At 34.9% G+C, this 15384-nt stretch overlaps 1 protein-coding gene across 4 annotated transcripts in view; it reads right to left on the bottom strand.

Annotated features, from left to right (window-relative positions):
- The window catches only part of LOC122217127 (UDP-glucuronosyltransferase 2A1), a 61618-nt gene extending 46596 nt beyond the window's left edge, over window positions 1-15022 (bottom strand). For 2 of the 4 annotated variants that reach the window (XM_042934021.1, XM_042934022.1), the window contains exons 1-2: window positions 14307-15022; window positions 1809-2440 (exon numbers count right to left, since the gene is read on the bottom strand). In XM_042934021.1, the coding sequence (XP_042789955.1) occupies window positions 1809-2440; window positions 14307-15022 (1348 nt within the window). Of the gene's footprint in view, window positions 1-1808; window positions 2441-14304 lie in introns of all 4 variants that reach the window. The other 2 variants (XM_042934023.1, XM_042934025.1) reach the window with 1 other exon arrangement.
- Between the last annotated feature and the right edge of the window lie 362 nt (window positions 15023-15384).

Below are 15384 nucleotides of genomic sequence, written 5' to 3'. Positions count from 1 at the left end.
AAGTTACAGCAAGGATATTCCTGGTTCTATGACTTACCACAGATCTTTCCATCTACTTGTTCTTATCGATGTCTAAAATACTTTCCCTCAGGGGTACATGGGTGGCTCAGTGGGTTAAGCGCCTGACTCTTGATCTTAGCTCAGGTCATGCTTTCATGGTTCCTGAGTTCAGGCCCCATATAGGTATCTGTGCTGACAGCACTTGTGATTCTGTCTCTTTCTCTCTGCCAGCTCCCACCCCCTGCTCTCTCTCTCTCTCTGTCTTTCTTTCTGTCTCTCCCCCACTGGCACACATTCTCTCTTTCTCAAAATAAATAAATAAACTTAAAAAAAAAACTAAAAAACAATTTTAATAAAATGCTTTTCGCCCAGGGATCCAATGGCGCTCACCCTCACTGCCCTCAAGTCTTCATTCAAATGTCACCTTTTGAGACCTTCCCTGACCACCGTATTTAAAAGTGTAACCCTCCTCCCAGAACTATTTATTCTTATTTTACTATACAGCATATATCACAGTCTAACATCTTATATTGTATTCATTTATTGTCTGTATCTTCTTACTGGGATGTAAGCTCCATGGGGGTAGAGATTTTGATCTGTTTTGCCAACTGTACTTAGAAAAGTGGCAGGTACTGGGTTGGTGTTCAAGAAATGCTGTTTTTTACACAATGAAAGCATGATAGAAGGAAGGAAGGAGGGGAGGGAGGGAAAGAAGAGAGGAAGGAGAAAGAAAGGAAAATAAAGAGTGAGAGAGAGGGAGCCTGAAAGGTATGTAAAAGGACAATATTTTGCATCTTATCTTCGTGAAAAAGTAGCATTGATATCATCAACAGTTAATTTCTGCTGTTAATTAATACTCCTGGTGCTACTGATAAATCTAGATAAAAAAAACATTCAGGAGAGAAGAAAATAGAAAAATGAAGGAGGGTTCATAAGTATCAGAAAGAGATCAGAAATATAAACAACCAACCAGAGCTGGCCTTGTTTACATTATTTTATTTGATCCCCCTAAGGGATCTGTGAGGCCATGAAACTTGAGGATTGCCAAAAGATACAGGGAAATTAAGTTGGAGCCATGCTAGTCTAAGCACCCAAAGGAGCCTAAGGATGGAGAGATAGAGAAGGGCAGGGTATAAAGTCAGGTTTCCAATCCCCAATGCTAGGCCTTTTATCAGTGTTGAACCTTTTTTTTAATGTTTATTTATTATTTTTGACAGACAGACAGAGTGTGACCCGGGTAGAGGCAGAGAAAGAGGGAGGCACAGAATCCGAACCAGGCTCCAGGCTCCGAGCTGTCAACACAGAGCCTGATGCGGGGCTCGAACTCACGAACCATGAGATCATGACCTGAGATGAAGTTGGATGCTCAACTGACTGAAACACTCAGGTGCCCCCCAGTCCTAGGCCTTTTAAAGTTTTCTGCAGACCTACAAAAGAATGAGCAGTGAAGAAGAGAAAGTAAATCATGTATACTTCAAAATATTGGGCAGGTATTTTTTAGCAGGGTTGCAGTTCATCCTAGTAAAGACACTTTCATTTATATAGGAAGATTGATTTACTCACTGGAAAGCCACTACCTAAATAGTCACGAGATTATTTGCATTGAAACACTACATACATATTAATAACACCATTACATTTTTTACAAACTTATCCAAAAATAATGATCTTGTAGAGAGAATTATATTTATAATAACTATCTGTACTTCAGCCTGGCATGTGCAGTGGAATAGAAACCTTTGCTGTATTACTGTCAAGATAAATAAGGTATCTGGAGTCATTAATAAGACAATATTTTAGAGACTTACCTAGAACTTTGCTGTAGTATGAATTCCATTCTCCCCAATAGGATTCAAATATGTAGTCTTGCAGAAGATAGGATATAGTATTTTTTACCCTCTCACCAAAGGTCATGTGGTCAGTGAGCTCTGACAAAGCTGCAGGAACATAGGAGGCAGGTGCGGGGATTTTCCCACAGTGTCTCTCCACTGTTGAGGCTGGAGAGAACCTCAGTGTGTACACAAATGGAATTCCTAATTTCAGAGCAACCAGGTCCCCACAGACAGTTACTGGGTCTGCTAACAATACATCAAAACCACCTTCCTGAAGTCTTGCCAGTAACTTGGTGTTGTTTAATACTCCATCACAGATTTGTATATTCATTCGAAAAGCAGCATCTAGAAATTTTCCTAGTTCTTTGTAGAAAGTCCAGAGAGTGAGAGGAGTTGGTCTGTGGTCTATCCACAGCATTATCATGTGTTCAATTAAGGAGTCTATATTGCTGCTCTTATAGGAGATAGGTATCACTTCAAAATTCACAGGAGAATCAGGATTGGAGTTGATGAATAGAGTTGCTGATGAAGCCAGTACAGTCACATTGTGATTTCTTTGGATCAGCTCTTCTAGAATGAGCTCAATATTTAACCAATGGCTACCATCCGTTGGCCAAATTAGCACATTTCCATTAAGAACAATTTTAGTCAAAGTCAAAATAAAAACCAGCAGCTGGACAAACTTCTTAGACATGGGGATATCCACAACAAAAACCATCCTACTGTAGATCTTTTAATATAAAAAGAAATTTTCAAAGTATATTTAGGCATATTTTTCAAATAAAATAATATTTAATGTGATGGCTACACTCATTCATAGGTCAATTGATCTATAGATTAAAAGGAAAAAGATATAATTCAAACCTTTATATGCATTAATATGATTATTCTGACAACAGAAATGATATTTTAAATGATATTTCAAATCCTATTTTAAAGGAAAAGAAGTCAAGTTATAAGCCTGGTATCTGTGTACTCTGTGATAATAACTATAAAACGTGTCTTCAATTTAATAAACCTTTTCCCAAATTAGGTTAACAAAAAATATTAGTTCTTATTGCTAAAGCCATTTACTCAGAACTTATGGTATCTTCAAATTAGATGTCCTTTATTACAAGGCATATTTTTAGTCTTTACTTTTTACTTATTTATTTTTGAGAAAGAGCAAGAGAGCAAGCAGGGGGAGGGGCAGAGACAGAGGGAGAGAGAGAATCCCAAGCAGGCTCCACACCGTCAATTCAGAGCCTGATTTGGGGCTTGAACTCACAAACCGTGAGATTATAAACTGAGCCAAAATCAAGAGCCAGACCCTTTACTGACTGAGCCACTCAGGAGCAGCTAATATTTATTTATTTATTTATTTATTTATTTATTTATTTATTTATTCTTTAGAGAGAGAAAAAGCACGAGTAGGGGAGGGGCAGAAAGAGAGGGAGAAAGGATCCGAAGCAGACCCCATGCTAACAGCAGAGAGTCTGATGTGAGGCTTAAATTCATGAACCAAACCCTGAGATCATGACCTGAGCCGAAGTCCAATGCTTCACTGACTGAGCCACGCAGGCCACCCATATCACAAGGCATTTTTACATACATTGTCTAATTCAGTCCTTCATGGAACCTGTGAGGCACAAATGATTTGCTCCATTTCATACATAGTGAAATTAATACTGAGTTGCATACCCAAAAGCATATGACAAAATAGGGCAATTTGGGCCATCATCATACCATCATTTGAGAAATTGCTGGAGATCTACAGTATTATGCCTCATCTTTGAAAGTGTTAGAAGCTTTGGGAATGCACAATGACCAGCCTTATGATCACTTCCCCATGGCTCATATTTAGGAAAAAAATTAAAAACAACTTTCATTTAGAAGAGGTTTCTTGGACATTTCAAGATGTTTTAGATTAATTGGGTTATAGAATAAATTACTACACATTTGATAGAGGAGAGTTTTCTTCTCTGATAAAGCATATTTACAATCATCTCCTTGGTGCAGGGAATTTTTCACTTTCTTCCATATGGCATCTTCACACCAAATCAGGAGGATAGGGCCTGGCACCAGAAGGAACAACATGCTTTTTCACTTGGAGCTGTGTAGTAGCTTAAAATATGTGGACACTAGCATTCAATAGCCCCAGATTTAAAAACTTCTTTTACAAGCACTGTGACCCTGGAAAACTACCTAGACCCTTTCAGCCTTGGTTTTCTCATGCATAAATGAGAGATAATGATATTCATTTGTTATATTACTTTGTGGATTAGCAATAATACCTGCAAAGTTGTCTTGTAAACTGCTTGGTTCAAAGCAGTATTTGGTAATATTCATAGCTTAATAAATTTGCCTAAAGATTGATCAGGAAACCAATGGGTTAGCTACAGAATGACCAGCTAGACATAGATAAAATGATATCTATCAGTTGAGATTCTTACTAAATGCCAAACTGAGGAGGGCAGCTATATCATGGTTCTATTTAAAAAATTAAAATTATTAGAGGTTTCTATTAAAAAGAGAAAATAAGAACAATAAAGTGATTAAAAGGATAGAAAGCAGGAATTGAGAGTGGAAATAAAGTGGTTTGCTTTTTTTTCATGCTCTGTTGCCTCTGAATTGACTAATTACAGGCCTTTGAGTAACAAAAAGACCAGAAAGACAGAGAAAGGGAAAGAGAGGAGAGGGAAGTGATGCTTTTAGAATTATTGTGCTTGTATCCTTTTAAGAGTCAGCCTCAATTTCAATATTATGTCTTTAAATTTTTTTTGATGTTTATTTATTTATTTATTTATTTATTTATTTATTTATTTATTATGAACAGAGAGAGAGAGAGAGAGAGAGAGAGAGAGAGTATGAGCAGGGGAGGGGCAGAGAGAGAGTGGGAGGGACAGAATCCCAAGAAGGCTTCTCCCTGTGAGTGCAAAGCCTGACTTGGGGCTTGAACCTATGAACCATGAGATCATGACCTGAGCCTAAATCAGTTGGACGTTTAACCGACTGAGCCACCTGACACCCCTGTACTTTTAAAATTTATTAGATTTTGAAACACAACAGCAAAGGAGAGTATGAGTAATCCTGGAGACCATTAAAACTGACCTAGTAGAAAGAATTTGAAGTGTCCTCATAAATCTGTGCTATCACAACCTTCCAATAAATAGGACACAAAACACAGCAATGTACAAGGCATAATCAAAAGTTTATCTATAAAATACTTAGATTTGTCTAATTATGGACGTCCGGATAAATAGAATATAATAAGTAATTAAGGATTATTCATTAACAATAGTTATATTAGCACTTAAAGCTTATCAAAATATATGCCTGAATCAAATACATGTAGGCAGCCCTAAATCACCCTGAATAAAAAACAAGGAGAGTCCAAGGAGTCAATTTGTCAGTGTTAAACAGTGGCCTTTCCAGGACAATAACATAATTATCTAATTATTGAAGAACAATAGCATATAATAGAATTTATTAATAGCTAATATATATGCTTTTTGATATAAAATTATACTTTGATGTTACAGTGTTTAATTTCACAGGTGTTGATAGAGATGTCTGTTATACTTATCCTCTGGTTTCCTGTATGCCTGAAGTATATCATAGTTGCAAATTCAAAAATTTAAAAAGATAAAAAATAAATTATGTTTGGGGACAGATGTAGATATAACCTTAGATTTAAATTTCCATCAATGGGAAAAATAACAACTCTTGCCAAATATGCCTGGTTTCATGACAAAAATGAAGTTCAGTGATTTAAAATTATCACGTTTGTTTGCTAATAGGTAATCTGAATAAAGTTTGGGTAAGAGCATAGTGGATTGTCATTCTGCAGAGAGCATGGGTCCAGTTTGTCCAACTCCATCATTTTATATGTAAGAAAACAGATCAAGAAAGGTTTAAGTAATCTCAAAGTCACATTGCTAGTAAGTGGCAGAATAGATGAACACATGAGTATTCCACTTCCCAGCCCAGTATTCTTTCTTTTTTTATTGTACTTTTAATTAATTAATTAATTAATTAATTAATTAATTTGATGTTTATTTATGTTTGAAAGAGATACAGAGCACAAGTGGGGGGTCCAGAAAGAGAGGGAGACACAGAATCAAAAGCAGGCCCCAGGATCTGAGCTGTCAGCACAGAGACCGATGCAGGGCTCGAACTCAATGAACCGTGAGATCATGACCTAAGCCGAAGTCAGATGCTTAACAGACTGAGTCACCCAGGAGACCCTTTATTCTACTTTTTAAAATGTGAGATATATTTTATAACAGCAAAAATTAGAAAAACATATTTTGTAGTGGTGAATATTTGATAATATGACATCTCAAACATAATTAAAGAGTCCAGAAAATGATATTTTTACATATGTTTCTGAAACATGAACATATGAGTAGGTATGAGTGAAAACTAAGTCAGCCAGAGAAAGTTTGCACCAATTAGCATATAATCCTTGTGCTTTGAATCAAGTTCTCATTTTCATTCTGCTTATTTTGAAAGGAAGTATTCCAAATGGTGATAAAATAAACAGAAAGTTCTCTCAATCTTATTTGATAAAATTTGTGTTTTTAAAGAGAGAAGTGCAGGCCCCAAATGAAGCCATGCTAAGGTTCCACATCAGTAAACAAAGATTTAATATCTAATCTAATTGCAGTTTCAATCCCCAGTTTGAAACCTTTAACCAGCCAAGCTGGAATATCCGGGTAAACCTCAGGAAGTAATCTGCTGAACTTTCTGTTCCCCTTAGGAAGGCAACTTTGCCTAAAACACTGCATTCTTTGGTAATAATTCTCCCCAACCAGTCCTCTTTCAACCTTTCCTTTTCTATAGCTCTACAGAGCTCCCCTCTACTTACTAGATGGGATGCTGTCCAATCCCTGAACCATTTAATAAATCCAATTAGATATTCAAATTTACTCAGTTGAATTTGTGTTGTTTAACAGTGTATATAACACTTGTTGGAGAATATCATCCGTATAAAATTAAATTAAGATTCAAATTCTTTAAAATATGTATAATACTACCAGTTTGAATTGAGAATCCTTAAAATAACATTTTTGTATTCAAGTTCTTTCTTACAATTTTTTTCCCCCCAATTACATGCCCTGGCTTGAAGGTTTCCTCTTCCTGTGTGTGCTCACTGAGTATTATAATGAATGGGTAGAATTTAATTGTACTAATTCATTTCTCATGGATTTGGAGATGGTCCCAAAGGCCATAAAAGCCTGGAGACCATCCTCCATACTGATATGGAGAACAAAGGCAGAAGAAATTTAGAACAAATTAAATTTCCTTACAACTTACAGCTGAAGTACTTAGGACTAACAGAGTGACCTTCCTCCAGAAACTCAACTGCCCTGATGTTAATACTTTGCTAAAAGCAAAAGGCAAACAACTTAACATTATCCTGACCTCCAGGACCCTGTAAGTCTCCTTTTACATATAAAAATTACTTTGGAAGATTCCTTTATCTTGAGGCCCTCAAGATATATGTTAGTAATCAACTTCCAAGCATATGGTCCCCTGATATACATCTAAAGGGTCTCATGACTAAGGTTTTACTAGATGGTAATAAATGACATTTGCCTAACAACAGCTAGCCCCATCAAGGTCCTGGAAACCTTGCTTCTTAAATTCCTTAGAGACTTTTGCTATCCCTAACCCCCTCCCAGCTTGAAAGTATATAATCAGCCACTCCTCACAACCCCAGTGCAGCTCTTTCTGCCCACGGGTCCTGTCCCTGTGCCTTAATAAAACCACCAAAGATGCTCCAAAAATTCATTTCTGAGCATTTGCTCTTAACCCCAACATTTTCCCATCAATACTATTTTAAAAAACTGAGTAATCAACTCCTTAGTGATGTTAGAGTTTTAGCTTCACATTAGAGTTTCCTTTTTTTTTTTTTTTTTTTTTTGAGTATCTTGTTTGGTATTTAGTTAAACCTTTTGAAAGTGTTCAATTAGATTACTTTTTCCCCCCTTTGTTTTGTTGTATATAAACTGAGTATCTTTCTAGAACTTTCCTTTTAGCTCAGTGTCTTGCATCAAATGCTTCACGACTTTCTTGATTGTAACCTCAGGCAAGTTATTCAGCCTCCTCATTACAAAGTGGTGGAGAATGATGGTGCCTATTTCCTATCGTTATGAGGACTAAATGAAAAAAAAATGCATGTAAATTATTCAGAATGGCATCCATGCTCAATAAGTGTTAGCTATTTATGATAATGTAAGGAGAAAATCTTACTTTAAGAATTACCAATTCAGTGATGCCTGGGTGGCTCAGTCAGCTAAGCAACCGACTTTAGCTCAGGTCATGATCTCACGGTCCCTGGGTTTGAGCCCCGTGTCGGGCTCTGTGCTGACAGCTCAGAGCCTGGAGCCTGCTTCAGATTCAGTGTCTCCCTCTCTCTCTGACCCTCCCCCGCTTGTGCTCTGTCTTTCAAATAAATAAACATTAAAAAAAATTTACATAAAAAAAATAAAAAAGAATTACCAATTTAACCAGATCTCATCACCTAGACCCACCTCCTCTCTTCCACTTCTCAGGTAATGCTCCCCTGGGGCACCTGAGCTTTGGTGCAGGTTTTCCTGTGTCAGTCATGCTCAGTCTGAGGCCCATCACAAATGATATGGTTAACAATGTATTCAGTACCAAAGTTCACAAAGGGTTTGCTTTAAGAAGTCCACACATATAGAATTCAAGAGTATACCCATAAAAATGATCATCTTCATTCCCTTTCATTGAGTGGGGGTAAAAGAGTGACCATACTCTTGAAACTGCTCATGTCCCATACCAAATTCTATCTTGGATGTCATCTAATGGCTGTCAGCCCACTCAGGGGTTATTATGGAAAAGGAGATGCTACCAGAGGTCATTTGATTGGTTCTAACCAATCAAAATTAATTTACATAAAAAAACTGAAGGAGAAAGGAAGGAAGAGAGGAGAGAAGGAAGCAAGAAAAAGGTTGGGAAGAGAGAGAAAAAGAAAAAAAAAATGTTCCGAACCAACATGTATTACTCTTTAGGGAAAAAACTCCAATACATTTTTTTTTCTCCTTTAAAATATCTACTGGAAATCAAGCATTTTGGAGATATACACATTCACATTTGTTTCATTTCTAGCACTTTATTTTACATTAATTACCTGTGCTTAGTGTTTAGTTCATGCAAAGGTCTGAATATTACAATCATAAATTTTTTTGAAGATCTGTTGTTTTTCCTATTTAATATATTTACAGGAAAGTCTATTGTTATTATAGATGGCATTAGTTCTCAGAGATTATTCACCAAATATTCATGGATAATAAAACATATGTATTCATATAAATCTAATATATAAAGATTATTCACATAAAAAAAGCTATTTGTTTCTATACTGGCTAAAGGATAAAACTGTTGATAGCAATAGGTAATGTTTATGGATTATAAATATTTTTTACTGGCATTAAAATGCCATATTATTATTTTCTTAATTGTTCCCCCAATTTTGGTGGAGTTTTATTGTTATTAATATGTACACAAAAATATAATTTTCTTGGTTCAGTTTTATATAAATACATTTGAAATCTGCAGAAGCCTTTTCATACTTTCAGTTAAAGTTTGCTTTTAAAGTTCTTTTAGGACCAGAAACCTATCCTCAGACAATTCGCTCCAGGCAACAGTCACATGGAGACATATGCCTAAAGAAACAACAAGTTTCCTGATGATAACATGAGTTAATTAAACTCCATTTAGCAAATTTAATTAAGTAAAATCTGGGATAGCAGATTTCAAAAGCTAAGTCCACCTAAAGGAAGAGGAAAAGTACCCAAGCAAGTTTAACCTAAAAAATATTCTGAATAATTGATGGATTTGCAACTGAAACTTTGAAAGGAAAGAAAAATTGTTCTAGAAGTTTTGGTGTCAGACTTTCATATGAAAACCGTTTTCTCCTACCAGTCACTATATAATTTTATGTTGACAATCGATATTTCCAAGCCTCAATATTCTCACCTGTGATAGTAGCTTTTTCTTCATAAATTCATTGCAAAGATAAAGAGATATAATATGTGAAGGACTTATCACAGTATCTAGTGCACAGGAAGGAATCAACAAATGTTAACTGCTATTGCTATTAAGATTTTGAACCATGAGTTTGAACCAAATACCCACAACCTGGGATAAAAGAAGTAATTTAGACATTATAAGATCTGATTCCTAATAATTAGCAGAGATTAAGAACTCACTCTGAGCTTATTATTGCATTCCACTACAGAAAAGTAATCTTAGAGAAAGTCCTAATTTTTGCTCAGGTGTGCCAGTTTGAGACTTGAGAGTTCATTGCAACGACTTTGATCAGAGCATTCAAACTAAAGTAGAAGAAATTACACATTGGAAGGAAGTGATTTTTATGTCAGCACTATTTATCATTCTCCCTGTACAAAGGCTTGCACAAAAATAAACTACTCTGTCATGTCAATACTTTTACTTTCTTACCTGGTCTTTTCAATATGAGTGTTCATGTCCCTCAGCATCAATAAGAAGAATATTGCTTGTAAAGACAAACTTAAATAGTCATTTTAAGTCAAAAGAGTGTAATTTGATTGGAAACATGATATTATCAAAATCGAAGGATAAGAACATTTTTAGAAATCTTTATTACACTTCCATGAACACATTGTTAAGAAAGAATAGTCTCATGTCTTATGACGGGAAAATTGTGTAGTCTTATTACCAGTATTAATTTACAAGCAAAATACAAAGGAACATGTGATTCTATGACTCCCAGTATGAGGAAGGTTTATCTGGGGAATAATCTCACCAATATGAATAAGAGGAATTACGATCGTGATACTTATTATTTCAAGATTGAGAACAAATAGTTGAAAAAAAATAAGTAATAAGGTAAAAATGTAAACATATCATGACCAAGGAGCTCTCTACCTACATTCCTCTATTTCATTAACTGAGATACTGCGCATGTTCAGATGTCCCTGTTTACTATATGCATGAGAAGATTAAAGGGTTTTTGCAGATCTTGACAACTTAATTGCCTCATAAAATTGTCATTTCATTATCCTCTTTCTTCATTTTTAAGATCCTGTTTTAGCCCTACAATATTGATCATTCACTTCTATCTTCATAGGATAGTTTATAATCAACATAGTAGCTATGCTTATTCTCTCTGAATAACAGTACAACTCAAGTCTTCATTTACATCCCAGGAGATAAAACATCTACTTTTGAATTTGGGGAAAACTATTTAACATACCCACAGGAGATGATGAGCCAGTTAACAATCCTCTTAACAATCCTCATCAATGAACCCACACATTTATGGTCAATTAATTTATGACAAAGAAGCCAAGAAAATGTAATGGGGGAAAAGATAGCCTATTCAATAAGTGGTGTTGGGAAAACTGGACCGGCAGAAGAATGAAACTGGATCATTTTCTTACACCATACACAAAAACTAACTGAAAATTGTTTAAAGACTTGATGATAAGACCTGAAACCATAAAACTCCTAGAATAAAACTTAAGTGGTAAGCAGATTGACCTCAGTCTTGGTGATGATTTGACTCCAAAAGCAAAAGTAACAAAAGAAAACAAAAACAAAACAAATGTAACTACATCAAACTAAAAAGTTTCTACACAGCAAAGGAAACCACCAGAAAATGAAGAAACAACTTACCTAATGGGAAAAATATTTGCAAATCATACATCTAATAAGAGGTCACTATCTGAAATATATAAAAACTCATATAACTCAAGAGCAAACAAAACAAAACCACCTGATTAAAAAAAAAAAAACAGCCAGAGGATATGAATAGATATTTTTCCAAAGAAAATATACTAATGGCCAACAGGTACAAAAAAAAGTGGTCAGCATCACCAATCATGAGGGAAATGGAAATCAAAACTACAATGAGATATTACCTGACACCTGTCAGAATGGTAATTATCAAAAAGATAAGGCATAACAACTGTTGGCAAGGATATGGGGAAAAAGGGAACCCTTGGGTACTGTTGATGGGACTGTAAATTGGTACAGTCACTATGGAAAACAGTATAGATATTCCTCAAAAAATTAAAAATAGAACTACTATGTCATCCAATAATTTTACTTCTGGGTTATACATAAAGGAAACAAAATCACTCTTTCGAAAAGATATCTGCACCCCACATGTTCATTTCATAATTATTTACACTAACCAAGACATGGAAACCACCTAGGTGTCCATCAATGGGTGAATGAATAAAAAAGCTGTGGCATATGTATCTAGAATTGAATATTATTCAGCCATAAAAAGAAGGGAATCCTGTTATTTATGACAATGTGAATGGACTTTGAGGGCATATGCTAAGTGAAATAAGTCAGAGAAAGACAAATATTGTATGATTTCATTTATGCATGGAATATGAAAAAAAAAATCTCATTGTTACAGAGAACAAATTGGTGGTTGCCAGAGGTGGAGAGTTGGAGGGTGGTGAAATGGGCGAAGAGGGTCAAAAGGAACAAACTTCCAGTTACAAAGTAAATTAAGTCCTAGAGATGTAATAATATACAGCATGGCAACTATAGTTAATACTGTATTGTATATTTGAAAGTTGCTAGAAGAGTAGATCTTAAAAGTTCTTACCACAGGAAAAAATTATTTATGTATGGTGACAAGTGTTAACTAGACTTAATGTGCTGATCATTTTGTATATATATATATATATATATATACACACAATATCTCTCTCTCTCTAAATATATATAATATACAATATATATAATATATAATAATATAATAATATTAATATAATATATAATATATAATATTATATATTAATATAAAATAATATTATATATTATGATATATAATATAATAATACAATAATAATTTATTATTATACATACTATATAACATATAGTATATATAATATATATAATATCTCTATAATCTCTCTCTAAATATATATAAATATAAATATAGATATAGATATAAATATATAAATATAAATATATATATATTTAGAGAGAATCATTAGATTGTACACCTGAAACCAATATGTTATATGTCAATTAAACCTCCATTAAAAAAAGAAACCATCTTAATCTCTTCCTCATGCCTCTTAACATGCCTTACCAATTAGCCATTAGCTTTTACTAATTTCACAGCTAACACAGCTAACACAAATTGAATGGTTCTAGCTCATAGACACTTTTGTAAAATCCTTGTATTGTTAACTAATTTAGTCCTTGCAGTAGCCCTGTTAGAGATGGGATAAATAAATGCAGGTGTAAAGAGAATTAATTACTTCTCCATGGTCGCACACTTGTAACCAGAAATTGTTTATCAAGAGCCTTCTTTCCTAATTGCCTTACTACACAGTTTCATCTACATTATTCTTCTCCACCCGTAAGCTACTTCATTCATACATGCTCTTACCACATCTTTCCTGGAGTCACGCAGAAGCCTGTAGCCTAAGACCATCTCACTCTGGGTCCACATCTATCTAGATATTTTATATAAGATGCAATCTATACATCCCTTTAAACAGTTCCCAGTTGTTCAATAGATAAAAAACCAAATGATTAGCATAACATACAAGAGGCTCTGAAAATATTTATTGGATTAATTCATTTTTGCAATCCTGATATCTCCATGGTTCTTTTACATGCATCTTACACTTTGACCTTCATAAAAAATGAATCATCAGTAATACCCAGCACACATGTGCTATTTTAAGACTCCACAACATTGGGCACAGTTTCCTTCCCCACACTTATTTTGCAGGGAAATTCATATTCACTGTTTAAATTTTTCTTTGTATATCACCTCTAGTTTCTCAGAATGTCACTCTCTTCTGTCACATACTGTTCATCTCCTTTATGCCCTCTCTGTTCTTTATACATATTTCCATTATCCAATCGTTCATATTATAAACATTCTCTTTCTTGTATGACTTCTCTGCTTGACTTAAATTCTTGAAGCCAGGAACTTCATCTTAATCTATGTTGTAACCTCCCTACCTAAGGGCATACCTAGTAAACAGTGAGAGATATATGAACAATGATCAGAGATTATCTGTATGCCTGTATGTTTTTAAACACACACACACACACACACACACACACACACACACACATTCTATGTTAATAATGGACTTGTAGGAAACAATCTCTTCCAGTTTTCCCTACACACCACTGAAGTTTCTAGGCAATATGTGTTTTCAGTGCAATATCTAAATGAGAATTCAGTCCTATTTTTAAACTAAAATATTTGTTGCTATATGTTACCCGTAAAAGAATTTAGTTGGTATCTTTGAGTCCATAAAATTAGAAAACCCATGATAGTTACAAAGCATATTGTTACTTATCTTCCTTCCTGCTCTCAAGTGATACTAATAGTAATCAATAGGTAGGATTGAAAAATAATAGCCACAGGGAAGTAAAGAGGTGATACAAAGCTCTGTTCTAATTCAGATAATAATAAAAGAATATTACATACCCAAAGCTTTACTATAGTAGGAATCCCATGATTTCCAAAGAGTGTTAAACATGTAGTCCTGTAGACTGTAGGAGATGAAATTTCTTATTCTGTCAGTGAAAGACATCTGGTCCGTGAGTTCTGATAAAGTGGCAGGAACATAGGAAGGAGGGAATGGTACCTTCCCACAATGTTTTTCCACTGTTGAGGCTGGAGAAAACCTGAGGGAGTACATAAATGGAATTCCCAGCTTTAAAGCTACTATATCACCACAAGGAAATACTGGATCTGATATCAGGACCTCAAATTTGCTTTTCTTCAGCTTGTCCATCAGCTTTTGGTTTTTAAGAACACCATCACAGATTTCTCTAGATACCATGTGGAAGTCCTTGATGACTTTGGCTATATCTTGATAGAATCTCCAAATGGTTGAAGGAGATGGCCTCTTTTCCATCCATGTCAAAACAAAGTCCTTGATCAGTCCTTCTATTCTTTCTTTGCCAAAGGCCACCTTATATATTTCAAATGTCAGAGATGGGGTCGAGGTTGGCGTGATGAAAAGTGCACCAGAGGCAACTAAGACAGTTACATTATGCTCTTTTTCAATCAACTCATCTATAATTATCTTAATGTTCAGCCAGTGACTACCTTCCATTGGCCAAATCAGAACATTCCCACCAAGAGTGATTCCTAGGAGACTAATCTGGAGACACAACAGCAGAATGTTCTTGTTTAACATGATGTAGCTTGATGTAGAAGATTTGATGAGATATGACAAACGAATTTCTCTGTTTTTCAAGCAAAAAAGAAAGAAAAATTATTTCAGTTTTGATTCAAAACGATACCCTTAAGAGCCTTCTCTCTACCAAATGGTTTTCCTCATGGTAGCACCATATTTTATGATAATTATAGGCTTGGGGTAACATGTGTCTTACCTCTCAACCTGTTGCTTTAGCTTGGGTCATGATTCCTGCTCTCTGATCATTTTCTTAAACTTGATCCTTTAACTTTTTCATTGCATCTCATAATTGTGAAATTCTTACTGTTAAATTGCTTGAAGCTGTTGTGTACATCAACTCTACCCTCAGGCCTGGCTACTGA

The sequence above is a fragment of the Panthera leo genome, chromosome B1 (assembly GCF_018350215.1).
Source record: "Panthera leo isolate Ple1 chromosome B1, P.leo_Ple1_pat1.1, whole genome shotgun sequence".
Taxonomy (NCBI): Eukaryota; Metazoa; Chordata; class Mammalia; order Carnivora; family Felidae; genus Panthera; species Panthera leo.
This window is presented reverse-complemented; position numbering and strand designations above follow the sequence as displayed.